A 23,488-nucleotide genomic window follows, 5' to 3' on the forward strand; every position below is an offset into this window, starting at 1 on the left:
CCGGACACATGCAATAATGAAATATGAATATAGAATATCAGGCCTGTAAATTACCTTATTTAAATCTGGATTTAGTACCACCAGGCGCCCGGTACAGGGCAGCAAAGAGATGAGATCTACTGTAAGTACAGTTACTTTTGTATAATGTCCATAGCTCCGCCATTTATTACCAGATTGTGACCTAGACGTTCACAGAAAGGTAAATAAACAATATACATTCACGCCAATATTTGTAAGAAAGAAATGGTTAGCCTGCCTATGTCTGCGGCTGGTGTGAGCTGGGTAGTGTACCGTAATTCCTCTAATAGTAACCCCGGCTTGTATTTGTTTCAACTGTAGCGGATACCAGGCTTGTATTAGGAGGAGGCATGTATAAGAGAGAGGCCTATATTTCTAATTTTTAAACAGATCATAATGAATAAATCAACATTTTGTGTCAGTTTGAACCCAGTAAAATGTACTGGGTTCATTTATTGAAACCAAGTACTGTATGAAATATGGCAGTAAACAGTGCAATTACAGGTGGTCAAAAAAAGTAAAATAGTGCAATCACAATACTGGTATAATAATAATAATAATAATAACTTCGTTTTATACAATTCTGAGGTAGGCTTACTCTCTTGGTAAACATTAACACCATACCATTATATGGTATTTACTGCACAGCCAGGCCAGCAAATAACAACAATAACAAAATATATTGCCTATGGTAAATCCATTGAGGGAAATACCGTAATTCCTCTAATATACATGAAACCCGGCTTGTATTAGGAGGCCGGCTTATAATTGCTTAGCTCAACAGCGCACCCGGTCATTAATAGAGACCCGGTTTTTAATTGAATACCGGTTACTATTAGAGGAATTACGGTATATGAAATGTAGACGTCCATAGAAAGCCCTGGGTCTCCTCTTCCTTAACACAATAGCTGCCACGCAATATCAGCATCCTATAGTAGCTACCGCCAGCGCTGTAAACGGTGGGAGTCGCTCACCTTGTTTGCAGGGCTATAACTATTTAAATATTATAGCTATATCTGCAATACTATGGTCCATTCGACATCGGTTATCTATCGTTCAAGATGTGGGAAAGTAATATTTTTTCCATTCATACATTGTCGTTTTATACCGTGGTGAATATAAGTATAGTTTTAGAGTGGTCTAGGATAATTCCTATAACGCTAGTAATAGGCCGCGATGCATATTATACTTAATCCATTGGCATTTCGTCCCTATATACACGCTACAATAAATAATTCAAATGCATATGATCGGTATATATTATGTTCCATCATGCATGCAGGAAATGGGGGGGGGGGGGTCGTTTATGATTAATTGATTGTCAATAACGGCATTCGTTAGTACAGCAGCATACGTTGATCAGATCGTTTGCAATGAAAGAAATGGACAATCAAGCTGGAATTAACGTTAAGATTGCTCTTACCTCCGGCCGATGATACTGCAGAAAGAATATTCCAATTATTTGATTGCCATCTGCTAGATCGTATTTCTGTTTGGCCGACGCCATAAGCTCCAAAAGCATATTGATTCTTGCGTCTCGAAGGCGATTCAATACCCTTGACGTGTGTATCTGGATCCACGTTACAAAATAACTGCACCGGGACGACATTCACCGCCACCAGGCGGCGGTATCAGGCCATTGCGATCTCAGACAGAGTGCCAGATTTTCCCAGAGCCTTGCTGGATGAATTATGAATGGAAATAGCGAATAAAAGAAATAGCGAATAAAAGAAATAGCGAATAAAAGAAATAGCGATCATAACAACGAGTTTACGGCTTCCTGTCCTCGCATCTAAATCATCCAGTTTCCGATGCAATGTGTGGAGATTTTTTCTAAGCTCATATTTAGCTAATAACACTTAAAATCATTGCTAAACAAACGTAGTGCTGAAAATAGACACGTTGACTGCTGTCAAATAAACACAACATCACTTAATATGGACTGTATTGATCTATTTGTGACGTGGAATAAATCTCGGCCCAGTACCGATTGGGGCTTAAGAGGTTAAGTCTTCAGTTTGAAAGGAGACGTGAGATGCACTCAGATCCTGGCCACCCACAGACCCACTACCAGGGGTGTAAAAAGTACCCAGAAACTATACTTAAGTGAAAGTATGGGTACCGTCTCAAAATCGTACTCAAGTAAAAGTCAGAGTATCGATCTAAAAACACACTGGAGTAAAAGTTAAAAAAAAAAAAATCTACTTTTAAATGTACTAAAAAGTAAAAGTAAAAACTTGTTTTCTGACTGTCTATTCTATTACTTGCGTCACGTAACCCGGACCATCAACAAATCAATCTTAACTATATTCATAGGACATACCTGACTCCTATAAGATTGAACAGAATGGGACTTAAACAAGACTCCAGATGCTCCTTATGTACAAATGGGGATGAGGGTACATTTATGCACATGTACTGGGATTGCCCACCAGTTAAGATATTCTGGAAAGAAGTGTCCCAGCAATTATCAAATTTCTTAATTCTGAATATACCTGTACACCCCTCTGTATTGCTGTTGAATGATGTTTTTGAGTTTGCAGTCCCTATACAGCTAAAGAGATTAGTTTTATCTGGTATCACAGCGGCTAAAAAGCTGATAGCATCACGATGGTTTCAACCGGAAAAAATGTGTAGGAAGGTTTGGATTCTTACATATCTCGATGTGATTTATCTAGAAATATCTACAGCAAGGATTTTAGGTGTCAGTGAATCCAAAATTTCAATGTGGTTAGAAGTGGTGGAGAGAGGCGGTTAGGTGGCCGAGCGGAGATTGCGTTCGTCACCAGCCCCGGAGCTGTGAGCTCGATTCGCCTGTTCGAATCCAGCTCACAGCTCCGGGGTTGTCACCAGCTTGGCTGGCCGTCTGCACTGATACAATTGGCTGTATCAGAGGGTGGGAGAAGCTGGCGGGGTGGGTCCGGGTCGTTGTAAACAGCGACTCCTACAGTTCGGTCGGGGCGCCTGCTAAGCGCGGATTGGACGTGAGGGGGATAGTGTGGTCCTCCCACACGCTACGCCCTCTCAATGAGAATCCGCGCTGCCAGGTGAAAAGAAGCGGTGATTGGCTGGACGTGTGTCGGAGGAAGCACGTGGTAGCCTCCACTCTCCCAGATGATCTGACTGTGGGGGGTAAGTGCGCAGCGATCAGGAAGGGACTGGGAATTGGCATACGACTAACATTGGGATGGGAGAAAATCGGAGGAAAATGGAGGGGGAAAAAGACCAATAAAAAAAAAAAAATAAGTGGTGGAGAGAATAAAAGCTAGCATATGAATTGTAGTGCCTGGTAAGGAGCAAATGATAATGGATGGATTATCCAAGTGGGGGTCCGGGGGGGGGAGCGAGCGAGAGCATATGTGTGTAGGGTATTAGATAGCAAGTATTAGGTATATATCTTGTATAATACATTTATTTAAATGGTGATTTAATTGGATGTGTACTGTTAATTAATGCTTGTATATCTAATTTTATGTTGTTATGTTTATGTGTATGTTTAAAATATATATATATATATATAAAATATAAAAAAAAAAAATCTACTTTTAAATGTACTAAAAAGTAAAAGTAAAAACTTTTTTTCTGACCGTCTATTCTTCTGATAACAGGTGTTTAATCAAAGATCCCCGCTTTCTAGTCTTGCACAAGGACCAATCAGCATAGGTATGGGCGGGTTAATTTTCCATTGATGGGGATTTGATTGGCTGTTTTTAAATAAAGGCGGCCGCAGGATTAATAACATTAACATTAGTTCGGCCAGAGAAAATAATATACTAATTAAAATGGTTGGACCTGCGAGATTTGTACCTTGTAGGTCTGCATTTTAAATGTAAGGGTAAACTAAAAAGTATGTTTTTTTTCTCTGAAATGTAATTGAGTAAAAGTACAAGTATACAAACCTAATAATACTTGAGTAAAGTACAAATCCCCCAAAACAGTACTTAAGTATTGTAACAAAGTACAATTACTCAAGTACTTTACACCCCTGCCCGCTACCACCCACCTGGTCCCCATAGAACATGTCGTTGGCTATGTGGACGATCTTCTCCACATGGATGATGGAGCCGATGCTCTCTATCTCCACGTCGGCCAGCATGGTGAGCACCAGGATGGCCTCCACCAGCAGCTGCCGGTATTCCGGCTGTGGGACGCGGTTCAGCACCGTCTCTACGTGGACAGAGAACTTGATCTCCCCCGGGGTCATCTGGGGTTCAAGGACAAAAAAACATTTTATTTGAAGGAACACACCGACATAATGGGAATTATGTGCTTTACCGTCCTTCTCCAGAATCAAGAAGATAAGACACCAGTTTCCTCTCAGTAGAAAGCGATCCAGCTGCAAGTTAGCCTAGCTTAGCACAAATTAATGGAAGCGGATATGGATCGGCTAGCCTAGCCTAGCTTAAAACTCCGGGAGAGCTGATCTGTATCCACTTCCATTTAATTTGGACTAAGCTAGGCTAACTTTCAGCCCGATAGATTGACTGAATGCAGAGAGGAGATTGGTATCTATCTTCTTGTCTGACTCTGGAGAAGACGGTAAGCTCATTTCCCATAATGATGCCGTGTTCATTTAAGGCGATACTAAAGTCCGATACCATGAGACATGTGCAACATGTTGTAAATCTAAGCAAAGTGACCTAATTTCCTGGCCATCTTTATACTATTATTATACTGTTATTATACTATTATTATTATACTATTATAATACTGTTATACTATTAGATTCAATTCAGATTTATTGCCATTATACAGCACAAGTACAGTACAGTGAAAAATAAGTTTGGCATCCAACCAGAGTATTATTATAGTTATTATTATTATTATTATTATTATTATAGTTATTATATTATTAGTATTGTAATACCACTGTACTGCTCCTTATTTCATAATCACTACATAATTTCCGATCAACACACAAGAGGACACCTCACCTCTCTGGTGGTCGAGGACGGCAGGACGAACCCCTCTATGGACAGACCGTGACACTGGGGAGACAAATAGTATGTCAACACCTTCTTCTTCAACACAGCTTTTCCAAGGGTGTAGTGTTCTTTAAAATGCATAATTAATTAGTGGTATGCATTAGAGCATCTGTGCCAAGAATCTATCCCCCATTCATTCCCCCCTTCAAATCATCGCCCAAATATGAAATATGAGGATGCATTAGTTCAATCATATTCTTCAGGGTATCTGCAGGTTTCAACAAGTTACATGTAAGACCTTTTTAATATCCAATACCAATTTCACAACCATGCTAGCAAAAACCTAAACACATAGCGACACTGAACTGGTGGCTGCAATTGCGAGCTACTTTAAATTCTTGCGTGTTCCATACAAGCTCACGCCAGACAAAAAACAAGACTTGAATACAAAAACATTTCATATATTTAATATTATTTAATCTCCTATCTATTTCATCAGCCGTGCTGCCCCCCTTTAATATCAATCAATACAATTTATTTGTATAGCACATTTAAACATGACACTTGTCAATCAAAGTGCTTCATAGTAGTGGGTCGCATAGCTAAAAAAAAATAAAGTACTCCTAAAGTATAAATAAACAGAAAATAAACAACCAACAGACAAACAAAGAAACAGAACAACACGGCAAAACAAAAACTGGAAAGAGATAGTGTTTTAATAACTTTTAAGGCCTTAAATTGAGAATTATGAATTTAATTATTTTAATTTTAAGACTTTTCAATACGCCAGTTACTTGTCTGGGTGCTCGGTGCTGTACCTGGGAATCTGTGTGTGTACAGTATATGTGTGACCTCTCACCTTCTGTAGAATCTTCCAGACTTTCTGGTAGAAGCCGATGGGGACCCTGTTCAGCGCTCCGTCCAGGCGCCTCCTGCGCAGCCATTGGCCGTGCTTGGCATCCTTGGTAAGGGACCTGCTCTCCGGAGCATCCAGAGATTCTATGGAGGGCATTCTGTACCTCTGGAAGGTCAGAATGACCAACACACACACACATATTCTCTAGTCAGTAGACAGAAATAATAACAATTTAGTATTTTTTGTCCCTTCTAAAACAGATTCAGTGGAGGACTAACTCTACATTTCAGAGTGCTTCTGACTTTGATTGAAGGTCTCTGGCTAAAATGAAAACGCATGACAACAACTGTCACAAAATATCCGAACATATCTAAACTAGAAAGTTTAAAGGAACACAGCAACATTATGGGAAATGTTTTTACGTCTTCTCCAAAGTTAGACACGAAGATAAGATACCGATGTCCTCGCTGTGCGCTCAGTAGAAAGCTAACCGCACTAGCCCGACTTAAAACCTAAAGCTAGCTGGTCCGTATCTGCTTCCATTCATAGCTTTCTACTGAATGCACAGAGAGAAAATTGTTATCCGTCTTCTTGTCTGACTCAGACGGTAAGCAAAATTCCTATAATGTCGGCGTGTCCCTTTAAGGCCCGTCCCTTACCCCAGATTCAATGTGTTCGATGTCCAGCGAATGAGGCGTTACGCTCTGACAGGAGACGGCGAAATGGGGACATGGAGGGAGAGAGAGAGAGAGAGAGAGAGGACGGCAGAGACAAAGCAAGAGAGGAAGAGGTAGAGACAGATGGGACACGATGTTAGGCGAGACATCACTAGAGGCCGAATGATGGATTTGAAACGACGACACCAGATAAAATCTTGATGATGGGACAGTAAATATATCCCCTTCATGAAAACCAATTATCATAAATTAATTACTCTTATAACCCCAGAACCGGTGAATTTAAATCCCACACTGAAAGATGTTCCCAAGTGCAGGTGTCGGGTGAATTAACCCTTTCAGGTGTACAAGATTATTTTATTCTATTTATTTTTGGGCTTTCTGTATTTTTCACCAATCCCAATTTAGTCGTTATGCCAATTCCCTTCCTGGTCATTGTACGCATTGCCCCACTGTCGGCCTGGGGAGGGTGTAGAAGTACCACATGCCTCCTCCGATACATGTGGAGTCGCCAGCCGCCACTAGGGGAACGTAACGCATGCGGAGGTTCATGCTATTTCCCCCTAACCTTGTTCCCAGCTTTATCTCGAGAGATAAAGCCTGGTAAAGCACTACGGCCGAAAGTGGGAATCAGGTAGGAAGTCCCGCCCCTGAAATCACGACACAGTGCTCATGAAAATGTATTCCCCCCAGAAACAACCTCGTTATCGCCTCCCTCGACAGGCTGACAGACCTGCTTGTTGTTTGTTTCGCTGGGGACTATAAACAGATCAGGGGGTGCCCGGAAACCGGAAAGCCTGTAGCCGGTATTTCTGTATTTCCGATTCACATTTTAGGAGGCATAGCTGCTTTACCAGCCTAATTTCCCCCAGATCCCCTCCCTGCTAAACAGGTGCCCCGACCGACCAGTAGGAGTCGCAGTTTACAACGACCAGGACACATACCCCACCGGCTTCCCACCCGCTAACGCTGCCAATTGTGTTAGTAGGGACGACTGACCAAGCCGGAGGTACCGCTGACCGCTGGATTTGATCCCACTAGGTGAATGCTTAGTTCACTGCGCTACCCAGCCGCCTCAAATGTAATTCTGAGGGGGGGGGGACACATACACCTGAAAGGGTCTCAACATCAGGGATGGAGCTTAAGTGTTTTGGAGGAATGCTCCGTTGTGTCAATTGAGCGACCTCAAGCCCCGCCCTCTTTTCTTGATTCTCCGATCACAACTGTTGCTTCCCCCTGACATCATTTTGAAGCGGGGCTAATCAGAACGATTTGGAGGTGGGATCTAAATTGACATACCCTTCCCAGCAACAGTTGTGATTGGAGGATCAAGAAAAGTGGGTGGGTTCAATTAGGTCAATTTGGATGCCATCTCCAAAACATTCTGATTAGCCCCCATTCTAAAAGTCAGGGGAAGATAATATTACACCAGCTGTGTAATCTAAAAAGTACTCACCGTGGGGTTACCAGGCCTTTACACTATCCATCCCAGATTACCATATGGATAATAACCGGACAATATGTGGACCCGACCGTTTTTATTTCTTAAAGGGGAACTCCACTTTTTTTGGAAATTAGCTTATTTAACATCTTCCCTGGAGTTAGACAAGAAGATACATACCTTTTTTGTCTCTGTGCGTGCATTTTAGCTTTGGGAATAGACGCTCCGTTAGCATAGCTTAGCTTCATCACTGGAAGTGAGGCAGGACAGTAGCCTTACAGTGCCTTACAGTGTATTGCAAGGTCTGACATTGACCAAAGTTGATATGCATGACCTTGGTGGGCTCTAGGTCAACTCCTGAAAAGGGGGTCAATGTCAGACCTTGCAATCAAAAGTTAGGGGCGCACTGAAATTATGGCAAGGGTTATTAGTAGGGATGTCCCGATCCGATCACGTGATCGGAATCGGCGTCGATCACGTGCTTTTCAGAGTATCGGGGATCGGGAAAAAATAATAATAAAAATCGGCAGTCAAAAAAAAAAAATTTATTCAACAAACATGACCATGTCCACGTCTTAAACTCATACGGAGGCCTTAGTTTTGGTTTTAAATTACATAATATATCATCATTAATGTATTTATTGTCACACAGAGCAGAATAATTATCCACAACAAACACATTCCCCTTTAATTTTCACCGTTGCAACAAACATTCCCTTTAATTTAGACGCTACACGCTACACGCGAGTCGCGACCACATCACAACAACAACACGTCGACTCGCTCCCGAAACACGGTTAATATCCACTGACTTGAGCAGCTAGACTTAATGTCAGAGGTTTGGAACTAAGCATTTAAAAATAGAAAGTCAAGCCAGTTGCAATGTTTGCAAGGAGGAGATTCCGCGTGGAGGAAAAACTCATGAAGCAGCAGGCTGGAGGCGAAGTTTTCAAACTAACTTTTCAACAGGAGGATAACGTTACGTGACTTTATCGTCGGCGTTTCAGACCAGAATGGACCATTACGTAAGTCGAACACTGAATGTATACTAATGTGCAAACATATATTGAAACTTTTAATATTTCTCATATGAAGCAGAAGCACATTTCTCAGGGTGAATGTAATAACAAACGCCTCCGCGCTCGCGCCCCGGATATAGGCAACAGATGGGCTTGTCTCACTCTGCCAGTTTCTGACAAAAATGCGTCAAAATTGATTACTAATGTGAAAGATCGGATCGGAAACGATCGGATCGATAGATATTTAAAATCATATGATCGGGATCGGATCGGAAGCAAAAAAAGGCGATCGGGACATCCCTAGTTATTAGCCCCCTAACTTTTGATTGCAAAGTCTGACATTGACCCCCTTTTCAGGAGTTGACCTAGAGCCCACCAAGGTCATGCATATCAAGTTTGGTCAATGTCAGACCTTGCAATACACTGTAAGGCACTGTAAGGCTACTGTCCTGCCTCACTTCCAGTGATGAAGCTAAGCTATGCTAACGGAGCGTCTATTCCCAAAGCTAAAATGCACGCACAGAGACAAAAAAGGTATGCATCTTCTTGTCTAACTCCAGGGAAGATGTTAAATAAGCTAATTTCCAAAAAAAGTGGAGTTCCCCTTTAAGATGCGAAGCACCTCTATACTATACTCGTATGCCGTGACAAATAAAACTCTTGACTTGACCTCATAGACCAGTAATGTCACCACTTTGCCCCCTAGTGGTCGGCTCACAGGCATGGTGCTTTGCGTCGAGACCAGTCTACCGGTGCGTGAGAATGCTTCGCATCTGTGACAGTGTGTCCTTGTTCCACCACGTGAATTATAATGTGGCGAATTAGCACCTGGAGAAAACCAACTGAAACCGTCATAATCACCTTACGGTGGGCTGTCAGAAACAACCTCTGCTCAAGCTGAAATAGAAGAACTCTGTTATGAAGGAGGTTTTCACTCACCAACTACAAAACCTGTATGCAGGACACAAAGATCTGATGTAACCCTCAGACCAGAGGCTCACAGTATCAACAAATTACAGTTTGTTCCATAAATATTTGTTCGTCATCAACACAATTTTCACATCCTATTGGCTCTGTACACCACCACAATGTATTTGAAATGAAACAATCAAGATGTGCTTTAAGTGCAAACGTTCAGCTTTAATTTGAGGGTATTTACATCCAAATCAGGTGAACCGTGTAGGAATTACAACAATTTGCCTCCCCGTTTTTAAGGGACCAAAAGTAATTGGACAATTGGCTGCTTAGCTGTTCCATGGCCAGGTGTGTTATTCCTAGGGGTGGGACGATACATCGATCCAGATCGATACATCGATGTAATTATCAACGATCGAATCGGATCGATGCGATGTAATAAGATCGATTCATATCGATACTCTTATTTTGAAAATCCTGTGGCGAGTCTCATAACTGATTGTGTTAAATGGGCATATGATATCATCTCATATCGATCGCAGGCACCTGAATCTAATCGTATCGTATTGTATCGTGAGAGACTTTGTGATATCGGCAAATATCGTATCGTTGTCCAAAGAATCGATATCGTATCGTATCATGATGAAACTGGTGATTCCCACCCCTAGTTATTCCCTCATTATTTTATTTACAAGGAGCAGATAAAAGGTCTAGAGTTAATTTCAACTGTGGTATTTGCATTTGGAATCTGTTGCCATCATGATCCAAAGCACACCACCTCATCAGTGAAGCATGGTGGTGGTAGTGTAATGGCGTGGGAATGTATGGCTGCCAATGGAACTGGTTCCCTTGTATTGATGATGATGAATTCTGAAGTGTCTCGAGCAATATCATCTGCTCATATTCAGACGAATGCTTCAGAACTCATTGGACGGCACTTCACAGTGCAGATGGACAATGACCCGAAGCATACTGTGAAAGCAACCAATGTGTGAAAATTGTGTCAATGTCCAAATATTTATGGACCTGACTGTATATTATGAAAGTTGTAATATGTTGTTGTACAAATACTGAATGTAGTGGAATGACAAAAGCATGAAGGGGGGGGGGTCTTGATGAAGCCCTGTTGGTCAGGGTGTCACGATTTAAATTCAAGAATCAATCGAAATGAGAGTTGGATGATTTGATTTAGATTTTAGATTTAGTACATACAATTTATACAAAAGTATAAAAACAAGGGGTACAAGGATAACATGTGAAAGTCTGTCGACTTGTTTCCAACCTTCGAAATCACAAGCGAGTTCTCGATTCTCGCAGTGTTTCTTTCTCTCCACCCCTGCTTACTTGTGTGCGTTTGAAGAACGTTTGTTACCCTAATTCTATCTATATTAAAGTGGAAATGACAGTTGTCAGGGCATACAACCAATGATCTGTTGATTTTTACGAAATCAAGACTCGATAGTCTAACAATGGCATAGTCAGTGCTGATTTTCTTTCTTTTTTTCCTATAGAAAAATCGAATCAAATTGCCACCTTAAAATGGAAAGTCAAATTGAATGGTGGATTTGGAGAATGGTGACATCCCTACATATTGGGGTGAAACATGATAAATACGTTTGGGGGAATACAGCAGTACAGCAGTATACAGTGTGTACACACATCATTATCTCGAGTCTCTCTTGGTTCTGTATGTGGAGGTGGTGGATCCGGTGCATCAATTCTCATATTAGCAAAGTGACAAAAACATCGTTCTTCCATCTCAGAAATATAGCAAAAGTATGACCATTTATTAATCAGAACGATGCTGAGAAGCTAATTCATGCATTCATATCTAGCCGGTTAGACTACTGTAATGCACTTTTCACAGGTCTCCCTAAGAAAACCACAGAGAGGCTTCAGCTAATCCAAAACTCTGCAGCCCGACTGCTAACTAGAACCAAAAGGAGAGAGCACATTAGTCCAGTCTTAGCTGCTTTACACTGGCTTCCTGTAAGATTTAGAATCGACTTTAAGGTCCTTCTCCTTACATACAAAGCTCTAAATGGACAGGGACCTAGCTACATCGCCAACACTCTAATAAATTACACACCAGCAAGAACACTGCGATCATCAGCTGCTGGACTACTAGAGGCTCCCAGAAACAGTCAAAAGAGGATCGGTAATGCAGCCTTTATCAACTATGCCCCAAAACTGTGGAACAAACTACCCCAAAACATCAGAGAAGCCAACTCGCTAGACATCTTTAAAAGACAGCTTAAAACCTATCTCTTTGCTCAGGCATTTCACTGTGGGGTAATGCAGGCAAATATCTGAAGATAGATATCTGCTACCACCTAGTGGCAAGGGGAAATATTATTATAGAAACATCAGGGATATCCTGACACAAATTGTACTTACCTGCACTATTCTTACCCTGCCTACTTTTATACACTGCCTATCAAATTCATGTGTCGGTTATCACACTTTTTACTTCTTACTGATGACTATTTTTAAACTGAATCATTTTAAACTATTTTTATTATTTGTATTACTGAATCAAACTGTAAACAGAGCTATATTCTTACCCTACCTACTTTCATACACTTCCAATGAAATTCATATGTATGTTAGAGTGATGCTCTGTTGTGAGGAGAAGATGACTTTTGACCTAAATCTAGCAAAGTTGTTTACCATTCCAGTTAGGTACATCGTGCCAAGGTTGATTCTCCTAACTGGGCCATTTTCATCTGCTTGAACAATCTTATCACACTTTTTACTGTAACCTTGCTATTTACATTTTTTATTTTTATGCTAGCTTATGCCTGTATTTTTTACTGTTGTTGTATGTCCGTTCTATTTTATAATTTTTAGACTATTTTTAAACTTAATAATTTTAAACTATTTTATTATTTGTATTACTGAATAGAGAGCCTATTAGGATGTTAGATCCTAATGTGAAACACTGTGATTTACCATACCTTGCTATGCTTATGCCTGTATTTTTTACTGTTGGCACTTTGAACTGCAACCTCTGTAATAAAAGTGCTATACAAATAAAGTTATTATTATTATCCCCCTGTTAACTATTCACTGAATGTCATCATCGCTGTCATCAGTGGTGACCAGTGATCCAGTTCTGAGGGAAGAACCAGTCCCATCTCACGAGGACTGTATAGCAGTCCTCTCCACATGCATGAAACCCATTGCAAAGCACTGAATATTAAACAATCACCCCCCGCTGGTGTATGATCACCTCTCACCGACCCAACATGTCCACCATGTGTAATTGAATATTACACCATGAAGCACCCATCCAGAACATTTACACATAACGATAGAGAGCCAGGTGATGTTTGGATTGAAGGTAATTAACACCAAAGAGACAGAGGTGTTCAATTCTAGGTGAATGCCAGCTAATGCCAAACCTATTCATTCAACAACAACATCTTCATCATCATCATAGTCATCATCACCTTGCAGTTGTCGGGTAAAGAGAGTCTGTGTTTAAGCTGCAATAGAAAAACCACAGTCATTTGCAAACACTAGCATTTCTCTCTACAGTCACTGGTATTGAGAATTACAACCATTGTCGTTTCATTACAGAGTATAGGATTACATTACATTCCTAGCCCCCAATCAGCCCCAATCAGCCACCAATCCGGCTCCCTTCCATTCTGTCTCTCGAGTCCGCACCGGCTGGGTCGTGTTTATTTGGCAAGGTGAATTAACACCAAACAAACCTGTGGATTTGTGTTCCCTTCCATGACATTCAAATCACCAAACAATCCCAGAATTCCCTCCATCAACAGGACGAATTAACGCCTAATACCAAGCCAAGCATCATCATAGTCATCAAGCTAGACGACAGTCAATCTAATAACATTACCATCGCCGCCTTACTGGAGTCCGACAAGTACAGCCTGTGTCCCAACTGCAATAATAAAAAGTTAAGAAAACACACAAGGACTAAAATAACCTCCTCCACAACAGCATTAAAGATGCATTTTGCCCAATTTGAACCCGATATCTTTCATTCTGTTGTGAGGATAATGTGATAATCAGACACTTACCAACGTGTTCCGTCTCTTGAGAGCTTGTCCCCTGGAGGAACTGGAGCAGTACTGCAGGTCCAACCCCCAAGAAGTTGAAGAAATACTTGAAGAGATAGTGTCTGCGGTTCACTTAAGAGGTCTGCTCCGAGTTTCTCATGGTAAGATGGTAAGGTTTATGTCCGATTGTCACATTGTCCTCCTCATAACAGAACGATAGGATTAAGGTTTTAAAATCGGCAAAGTGGCCATTTAATTCCAATGACGGTACACTCCACATTTGTCACCAAATAGTTTTGAACCACAATTAGCCACCAATCCACGACGTACACGACTTGACCACACGCTGAATTCACATGCAAGGTAAAATGATTGCCAAAGTACAACCGATTCACGTTCCCATTAATAATTATGATCAAAATCATCATCAAACCATCAATCCTGTGGATTTCCTTCTCAACAATCACTTTTATAATTAGCAAAATAAATTAACCCCTATATCAAACGGGATATTTAATATTCCTCCTTCTCATCATCATCCTCTTCATCACCATAATAATCAGTCATCATTATCATTGTCCTCATTATCATCATAATTATCATCACTGTCCTCATTATCGCCATCGTCCTCATTATCATCGTCCTCATTATCATCGTTATCGCCATCGTCCTCATTATCATCGTTCTCATTATCATCATCATCACCATCATCACCTTACTCGGATCCAAAGACAACCTGTGCTCCAGCTGCAACATAAAAAACACAGCTAAAGACAGACAGCTGATGGATGGATGTGAAACATAGCTCACAGTCCTCCTCTCTCACACCGACCTCACCGTGGGCTAATTAACACTTGTGTATGGGTGTCTATGTCCCCTTAGCGCACTGACATTAGCTTGTAATCACACAAACACACCTACACACACACACACACACACACACACACTTTCTTGCACTCTCTCACTCACACCCACCAAAGCTGTCTCTCTTTCACTGTCACACACACAAACACACCAAAGCTGTCTCTCTCTCTCTCTCTCTTTCACTGTCACACAAACACACACCAAAGCTGTCTCTCTCTTTCACTGTCACAGACACACACACACCAAAGCTGTCTCTCTTTCACTGTCACACACACAAACACACCAAAGCTGTCTCTCTCTCTCTCTCTTTCACTGTCACACAAACACACACCAAAGCTGTCTCTCTCTTTCACTGTCACAGACACACACACACCAAAGCTGTCTCTCTCTTTCACTGTCACAGACACACACACACCAAAGCTGTCTCTCTCTCTCTCTCTTTCACTGTCACACACACACACACACAAACACACACCAAAGCTGTCTCTCTCTTTCACTGTCACAGACACACACACACACAAACACACACCAAAGCTGTCTCTCTCTCTTTCACTGTCACAGACACACACACACACACCAAAGCTGTCTCTCTCTTTCACTGTCACAGACACACACACAAACCAAAGCTGTCTCTTTCACTGTCACACACACACACCTCCTACCAGCTTCATGTCGCTCTTCAGCTTGCTGATGCCCGCTCTCTCACTCTTGGTGGCGCCCACGTTTCCCAGATGGTGAATAGAGATGGCAGGACTGACCCCGGCATCCGTCTCTCTCACTGAGGTGAGGAAAGCGCGTGTTAAAATACTCCATTCACACCCATTCTCATTGATCTGTCAATAGGTTGGATGGTACAACCCTTTCCATGCCGAATGTTTTCCAGTATCTTCATTTCACCACGTTTACCTTCACTCAGGACCTTCACCCATAATGCCGTAACGATTTAACAGCCCAAATAACAACATCGTTTGGTAGATGCAAGTCAATAGTATCTAACAAGACTAGACTAAGACAGATTTTTTTTATTTTTTTTTAGATCTGGCCGTAGAGTCAACAACGTAGTTATTTTAGTTTTTCAAAAAGTTGGCGTGTTCCTTTAAAGGCAGATAAAATAATGATAGTTTGGAGCAGGAAAGGGCAGGGCCCTGTTCCTCGTACCTGGCTAACTGAGTTAGCCGGATAATTTTCAGGATAACTTGACTTAAGCTAGACCTTTCGGTTCCCCGACGTGCGATTTTCTAAATCACTATGGCAACATATAAAAAAGTTTGAACCTGGTCGAGGGCAGGGTTTAGTTCAGTTAGCTGGATAACCTGCATGGCCACACCCTCGCAAAGAAATGCAGCTCCCTTCCTGAAATAATTCTCACAGTCTAGATCCCATATACCATTCTGAATTATGTTTTTGTGCTTCGTTCTTCTAGAGGGGGCTTTTGAAATGTAAAATAATATACCTAAAATGCTGATAATAAATGTACCTTGTCCTAAATAATGCGTGTCATATATACGGCGCTCGCGAGGTGCGATATACACACTATGTGGTTATTTTAATAACGGCGCATTGCAAATGTGAATCCCGCGGGGATGTTTTTAATGAATGAAACGGGTGTTTGGCTCCGATTAGTTTCATATTCTCGGCTGTGGATGTATTTGCGCCCGGATTGCGTTTCATTCAAGCATAAATTGAAGCGTCTTCATGTGTGGATTGTGGATATGAATTACGACGGATCGGAATATGTGGATTGTTGAATTGTCACTCACACGTTATTGTGATATTGTAACTGGGATTAAAATGTTTGAGGAGATGCGCTGTTTGATTTGATGACGTGAACGTGACTTGAGAAAATGAGCAATTGCAAGCCTTTGATGTTTTGATGAATTTGAGAAAATGCATTTATCTGTTCGTGTTATCTGATGATGAACAAGAAGGTGATTAACATGACTGGTGTCACTGGTATAAACCAAAGGTTAATCAATTCAATGCATGTATGGATGATGTCCAAAACAGATTAAAACCTGATTAATAGTGAAACTGTATAGCCTCCCTCCAAGCCTCTCCGACACGTTATTTCGGGGGTCGCGCCTTGAAAACTTTGGGAACCATGTATTTATATAGTATGATACTTGATACCTAAGTACATACAGTACAGATATCCTCATAAGTATCTATTAATTCGTATCAATTAGATACTCTTTGGGCTTGTTTTTGTCTACTTATTCTGAAATAGTTTAATTATTTTCGCTAGCAAGATCTCATTCGATTATTCATTCCATTAAGCCTATTGCCAGCAGGCACATTTAAAGAAATAATCTGATTGATTGGGGTAATGAGGGACTTAAAATTAGCCTATAGATTATGCATTTAACTTGTCGGCGAGGCTATTGAACCGTACTGTATTGTACCCATTCTGCAATCTGTTAATAAAGTTTTCAATCAATCAATCAATCAATGCCGTTATAAAATCAGGATTTCTGCGATCGACACCTGCTGTCTTTTCAGGTGAGGCGGCCGCGCGCAATTATCAAGTATCAAGTCTGGTTCGAATTAACGAGACTGAATCAGCGTTCGAGGAACAGGGAAAGCCTGGATTCAAACATCGGGTTAATTGAATCTGGATAATGGTACTTTTGATCGACTTAGTTGAACCAGGTACGGGGAATAGGGCCGAGATAGCGGATTAATTGGCCAACATAACCCCCCCCCCCCCCCCCAAAATTCGACACTGCCAGGTCTGCATGTGACTAGGCCTAAAAGAGAAAATGGTTTGTTTCCGGTTGCCGACCGACCCTGCCGATTTAGGTGCGAGCAAATAAAAAAAAAATTAGTTAAAAAGTAAAAAAATATATATATATTTCGATAAAAGTTTCATAAAAATCTTAGTCAAACCTTTAGTATTATGGATATTAACACTTTCTCCGCCAAAAACGCTGTCCAGCGTTATTGGCCGCCATGCGAATTCTGCCAATATCGCTGTCCAGCGTTTTTTAGATCAATATTTCATTTTTTAGCCATGGCATTCATAATTCATATATACACCCGCGGTGCTGCAGCTGGACCCTATTATAGGTCAGGGGTGTCAAACTCATTTTCACAGAGGGCCACATCAGCATTATGGTTGTCCTCAAAGGGCCAAAGACCGTATAAATGTTAATGTAATGTAAAATAAATGTAGCTACACATTTACATATTGTTAAACATGGTGTTTCTGTATTTATTACTTATTCAAGTTATACATATTGCATATTCATTTGCATAAATGTAAAAATATATGTTAGCTTATGTTATTTTAACAAATAATTTTAGTTTATCAGAACCCCATATTACTCCACCAATCAATGATCAAACCATTCAAGTAAATAACAAAGAAGAATATCATCAAATACAAGCTATGACATTAAGTTTGTTCAAAACCTTTTTGTCACAGTCAAGAGGGGCAGAACTAACAACTGTGAGCTGCAAAGAACACGTGGGACAGATGTAGCAGATGTTACAAAAACAAATGGCTGCACACAACCTTGCAGAGGCCATACATCCAACTAATGGAAGATAGTTTAATTAACTTTAATTAACAGATTGCAGAATGGGTACAGTACAGTACAGCTCAATACACACAATTGTTAAGGGGATGCAGACCAGAGAAAGACTTTCGACTTGTTTACATCAGGGTCCTCCATTTTCAATTCGTAATGAAATTGCTATTATGTGTCTGCATGAACACACAACTGTAACTGTACTCAAAAATAACAAAATAAGGGTTGTCTCAGTTCACAACTATATTGGTCAAGTTTTGGGTGGGACTTGTTTGCGTCCCTACAGCTTCTTATTCAATTGAGCGAGATGCTCGGTTATGTCACACAGTCAGTTTGCATCTGACAGTTCAGACAATATTTCTTCAACCCTTTGTTACCTATTCCGCCTGGATCTTTTTTGTATTTTGGGCTGTAAAATTGTCAAAGAATGTCTGAGGCAGCGTTTCCGTTAGCCGGTAATTACCGGTATTTGACTGGCAAAATCTGTTGAAGTCCGACATATTTAATCTCTCCGGTCATAGTGTCCGGTGAAAATAGTTCCCTCTGGGCACAGTTTGATTATTTGAATTGTATTTGGATGGGCTGGAGTTGGGTGGCCTATGCGATGAACGAAACAATCATTGAGTTTGTTGTCGTTGCTTCGCTCAGCGAGAGCTTGCTGCTGGATTTGCGGAAGGCATGCAGCTGCAGACCCACAGAACCCACCAGCTTTGCTGGCACAGTGCGGTCCCCAGACCTGGAAAGCTGCTCTGCGGGTCTGCAGCTGGATGCTTCTTGCAAACTAACTGCGGCCGGCTCGCGCTGATAACAGCTTTCATTGTTGGACCGGCTGCTTGGTGGAGCAACGATGAAACGAATGTAATGAATCGTTCGTCGCATGGGCTATTTAATTTTGGCCTGTTTTGGTACGGTTCGGGTGGTCAAGTTGTGCTTGGAGGGAGTTGTTTTCACCGGACATTATGACCAGCACCAAGTCGTTGGGAGGTGGAGATATAAATCACGCAAACCCACGATAATGTTGCCGCCTCTCTCTGCAAAATTTCTCAGTTCTTCGCTTGATATAATTAATACAAATGTCCAATATAACGGAATTCGTTAGCTCATAAAAATGTGATTATAACAGACTGCTGTTTAGTGTCGGACCGACTGCCCACATACGCGGTCTATTTTATTTCAAGTCAGCAGCAGCACGGAGTATCGAGGGACTTATTTTATTTGGAATATATTAATGACTATACGCAAAAGTAGCCTCGTTTTAAGTAATAATATTATAAATCTACATGCCTTGAGGATGACATTCTTTATATAGCCTATATCAATTGTTTTAAAGCTCAATAAACTATGACCGGAATTAATCTCATTTGTCCGGTAGATTGAAATCTTGCAGGTCACGGAGACCGGCAACAATTTTTTCTAACGGAAACCCTGGTCTGAGGAGTAAGTGCTTTTGGCTTTTTTCCTTTGTTACCTCAGATGTTCAACATACATGTATGTGTAAGAATGTGTAATAACTAAGGCTGTCAAAGTTAAAGCTTTATTAACGCATTAACCCACAATTATTTTAACACTGCTATTTTTTAACCCAATATTAATGTAAAAAAAAAAAAAAAAAAATTTACCTGAGCTCTTGGGGGGCCACATCAAATGACGTGGCGGGCCGGATTTGGCCCGCGGGCCGTGAGTTTGACACCTATGCTATAGGTGACGGCAACGACGGCTCAATACCATAGTAATGTCAATATAGCAATACAATTTAAAAAGTTATAGCCCTGCAAAGAAGGTAAACATCTCCATAGACTTATAGCGCTGGCAGAGAGGGTACTTTGATGGGTACAATGGCTGGCACAGAAAGTGTTAAACATGCTGGCAGAGTACATGCATCCATGATGTTGTTGTGAATATTTTTATTAAATAAAGAAATTCCCTATCCATAGTCGCCGTGGGAAAGAATAAAATAAAAAATAAAATACAATGTATTCCCTACCTACCCATGGCCTTAACTGACAACCAACAGGAAACAAAGAATATTTTCTTTTATTCCCTAGCATAAATTAACCTGGTTGTGAAGAGGAGTCTTGTGGCCATGGCATTTTCCTCCCATAAAATGTAAGCTATCTATAAATTGCTTAACTTTGGAGTCAAATCTTTGTAAAACCTTTTGGCAGTGAGCCATGGCTGGTACCTTTGGATTCCTCATTATCTCTAGTTTCATATGATACCAGTATATGCTAGCTTAAAAAAAGACGGCTAATTAAACGGTAACATATTGGCCGTTACCCATAGTTTGTAAAACGTCCAATTGTTGCAGATTAATCGATTGACTTCTAGTGATGAGACACAGAATGTAATTGGTTGGGATGCATGAGACGCAGAGTGTGATTGGTTGTGGTGCGCGAGACACAGAGTGTTATTGACTGGGATGTGTAGACAGAGACACAGAGTGTGATTGACTGGGATGTGTAGACAGAGACACAGAGTGTGATTGACTGGGATGTGTAGACAGAGACACAGAGTGTGATTGACTGGGATGTGTAGACAGAGACACAGAGTGTGATTGACTGGGATGTGTAGACAGAGACACAGAGTGTTATTGACTGGGATGTGTAGACAGAGACACAGAGTGTGATTGACTGGGATGTGTAGACAGAGACACAGAGTGTGATTGACTGGGATGTGTAGACAGAGACACAGAGTGTGATTGACTGGGATGTGTAGACAGAGACACAGAGTGTGATTGACTGGGATGTGTAGACAGAGACACAGAGTGTGATTGACTGGGATGTGTAGACAGAGACACAGAGTGTGATTGACTGGGATGTGTAGACAGAGACACAGAGTGTGATTGACTGGGATGTGTAGACAGAGACACAGAGTGTGATTGACTGGGATGTGTAGACAGAGACACAGAGTGTTATTGACTGGGATGTGTAGACAGAGACACAGAGTGTGATTGACTGGGATGTGTAGACAGAGACAGAGTGTTATTGACTGGGATGTGTAGACAGAGACACAGAGTGTTATTGACTGGGATGTGTAGACAGAGACACAGAGTGTGATTGACTGGGATGTGTAGACAGAGACACAGAGTGTGATTGACTGGGATGTGTAGACAGAGACACAGAGTGTGATTGACTGGGATGTGTAGACAGAGACACAGAGTGTGATTGACTGGGATGTGTAGACAGAGACACAGAGTGTTATTGACTGGGATGTGTAGACAGAGACACAGAGTGTGATTGACTGGGATGTGTAGACAGAGACACAGAGTGTGATTGACTGGGATGTGTAGACAGAGACACAGAGTGTGATTGACTGGGATGTGTAGACAGAGACACAGAGTGTGATTGACTGGGATGTGTAGACAGAGACACAGAGTGTGATTGACTGGGATGTGTAGACAGAGACACAGAGTGTGATTGACTGGGATGTGTAGACAGAGACACAGAGTGTTATTGACTGGGATGTGTAGACAGAGACACAGAGTGTGATTGACTGGGATGTGTAGACAGAGACACAGAGTGTTATTGACTGGGATGTGTAGACAGAGACACAGAGTGTTATTGACTGGGATGTGTAGACAGAGACACAGAGTGTGATTGACTGGGATGTGTAGACAGAGACACAGAGTGTGATTGACTGGGATGTGTAGAGACTAGAAACACAGAGTGTGATTGACTGGGATGTGTAGACAGAGACACAGAGTGTGATTGACTGGGATGTGTAGACAGAGACACAGAGTGTGATTGACTGGGATGTGTAGACAGAGACACAGAGTGTGATTGACTGGGATGTGTAGACAGAGACACAGAGTGTGATTGACTGGGATGTGTAGACAGAGACACAGAGTGTGATTGACTGGGATGTGTAGACAGAGACACAGAGTGTGATTGACTGGGATGTGTAGACAGAGACACAGAGTGTGATTGACTGGGATGTGTAGACAGAGACACAGAGTGTTATTGACTGGGATGTGTAGACAGAGACACAGAGTGTGATTGACTGGGATGTGTAGACAGAGACACAGAGTGTGATTGACTGGGATGTGTAGACAGAGACACAGAGTGTGATTGACTGGGATGTGTAGACAGAGACACAGAGTGTGATTGACTGGGATGTGTAGAGACTAGAAACACAGAATGTGATTGACTGGGATGTGTAGAGACTAGAAACACAGAATGTGATTGACTGGGATGTGTAGACAGAGACACAGAGTGTGATTGACTGGGATGTGTAGAGACTAGAGACACAGAGTGTGATTGACTGGGATGTGTAGAGACTAGAAACACAGAATGTGATTGGTCGTGACTGACCGCTGAGCTGCACTCCAAATTCCTTCCCACTGAGGATGTGATGGAGGAGGTTCTTCAGCTCAGATGGACTGAGGCTCATTAGACTGTCTGTAGCCTCCTCGCCTACAGGGGGAGACACACACATGGAAAAAAATCACAGAAAAGTCCTGTTTTGGTGCCATAGCAGTTTAAGTACAAGTTCAATCATCACGCCACAGAAATAAAGAATAAATAAAGAATACATTTTGGTATTAAGTTATGGGGAAAAGTTCTGGAATTTAATGGGAAAATAAATGTGGGAAGCCTGCATTTAGGATCACAACATTCAAGCATGGTTAACACTTTGATTACCAGTTGTCTTAACGTTATCTAGCCGGCTAGCAGTAGCTACAGATAGCTCCTGATATCAATGTCTTATAACATTGATTCAATGCATATTCGAGCACCTGGCTTGCATCGCATGAGGGCATGCTGAATGTGATTTGACCAAAGCAGAGTATACAAATAGGGTCCAGCTGCAGCGCCTGAGAATCCTGGCTGTAGCTGGAGGCTACTCGAGTACACACAGACAGTGGAGCTGTTTGCAGATAGCGAGCATTTTGACTTGTTGCGTGGTGGCAATGTCTCGCAGATAATACAACTACAAGTATGATTATATAATATATATATTTTATAAAAAAAATAAAATTATATATTTACAATTTTTTTTTTGTAAAACCAAAAACGATCTGTATCGGTATCGGCCGATATGGCTCATAGACGATCGGTGATCGGTGGCAAAAAACGTGATCGGGGCATCCCTAATTACCAGCCATGCGATGCGCCTTACCCCCGTTAAATGCCACCACCCACTTCAATGATAGCGTTGTGAACGCATAATCTCTGTCTTATAATATTATAATTATTAAATTATTAAAATAGCTCTG

At 41.4% G+C, this 23,488-nt stretch overlaps 1 protein-coding gene across 2 annotated transcripts in view; it reads right to left on the reverse strand.

Annotated features, from left to right (window-relative positions):
- The window catches only part of phka1a (phosphorylase kinase, alpha 1a (muscle)), a 157,548-nt gene that overhangs the window by 12,701 nt on the left and 121,359 nt on the right, over positions 1-23,488 (reverse strand). For both annotated transcript variants that reach the window (XM_084313407.1, XM_084313406.1), the window contains 6 exons: positions 22,584-22,685; positions 15,406-15,521; positions 6,459-6,503; positions 5,803-5,964; positions 4,953-5,006; positions 4,022-4,222 (listed from right to left, as the gene is read on the reverse strand). In XM_084313407.1, coding sequence (XP_084169533.1) covers positions 4,022-4,222; positions 4,953-5,006; positions 5,803-5,964; positions 6,459-6,503; positions 15,406-15,521; positions 22,584-22,685 — 680 coding nt within the window. The remainder of the gene's footprint in view (positions 1-4,021; positions 4,223-4,952; positions 5,007-5,802; positions 5,965-6,458; positions 6,504-15,405; positions 15,522-22,583; positions 22,686-23,488) is intronic.

This window comes from Notolepis coatsorum, assembly GCF_963971535.1.
Source record: "Notolepis coatsorum genome assembly, chromosome: 4".
NCBI classification, from domain to species: Eukaryota; Metazoa; Chordata; class Actinopteri; order Aulopiformes; family Paralepididae; genus Notolepis; species Notolepis coatsorum.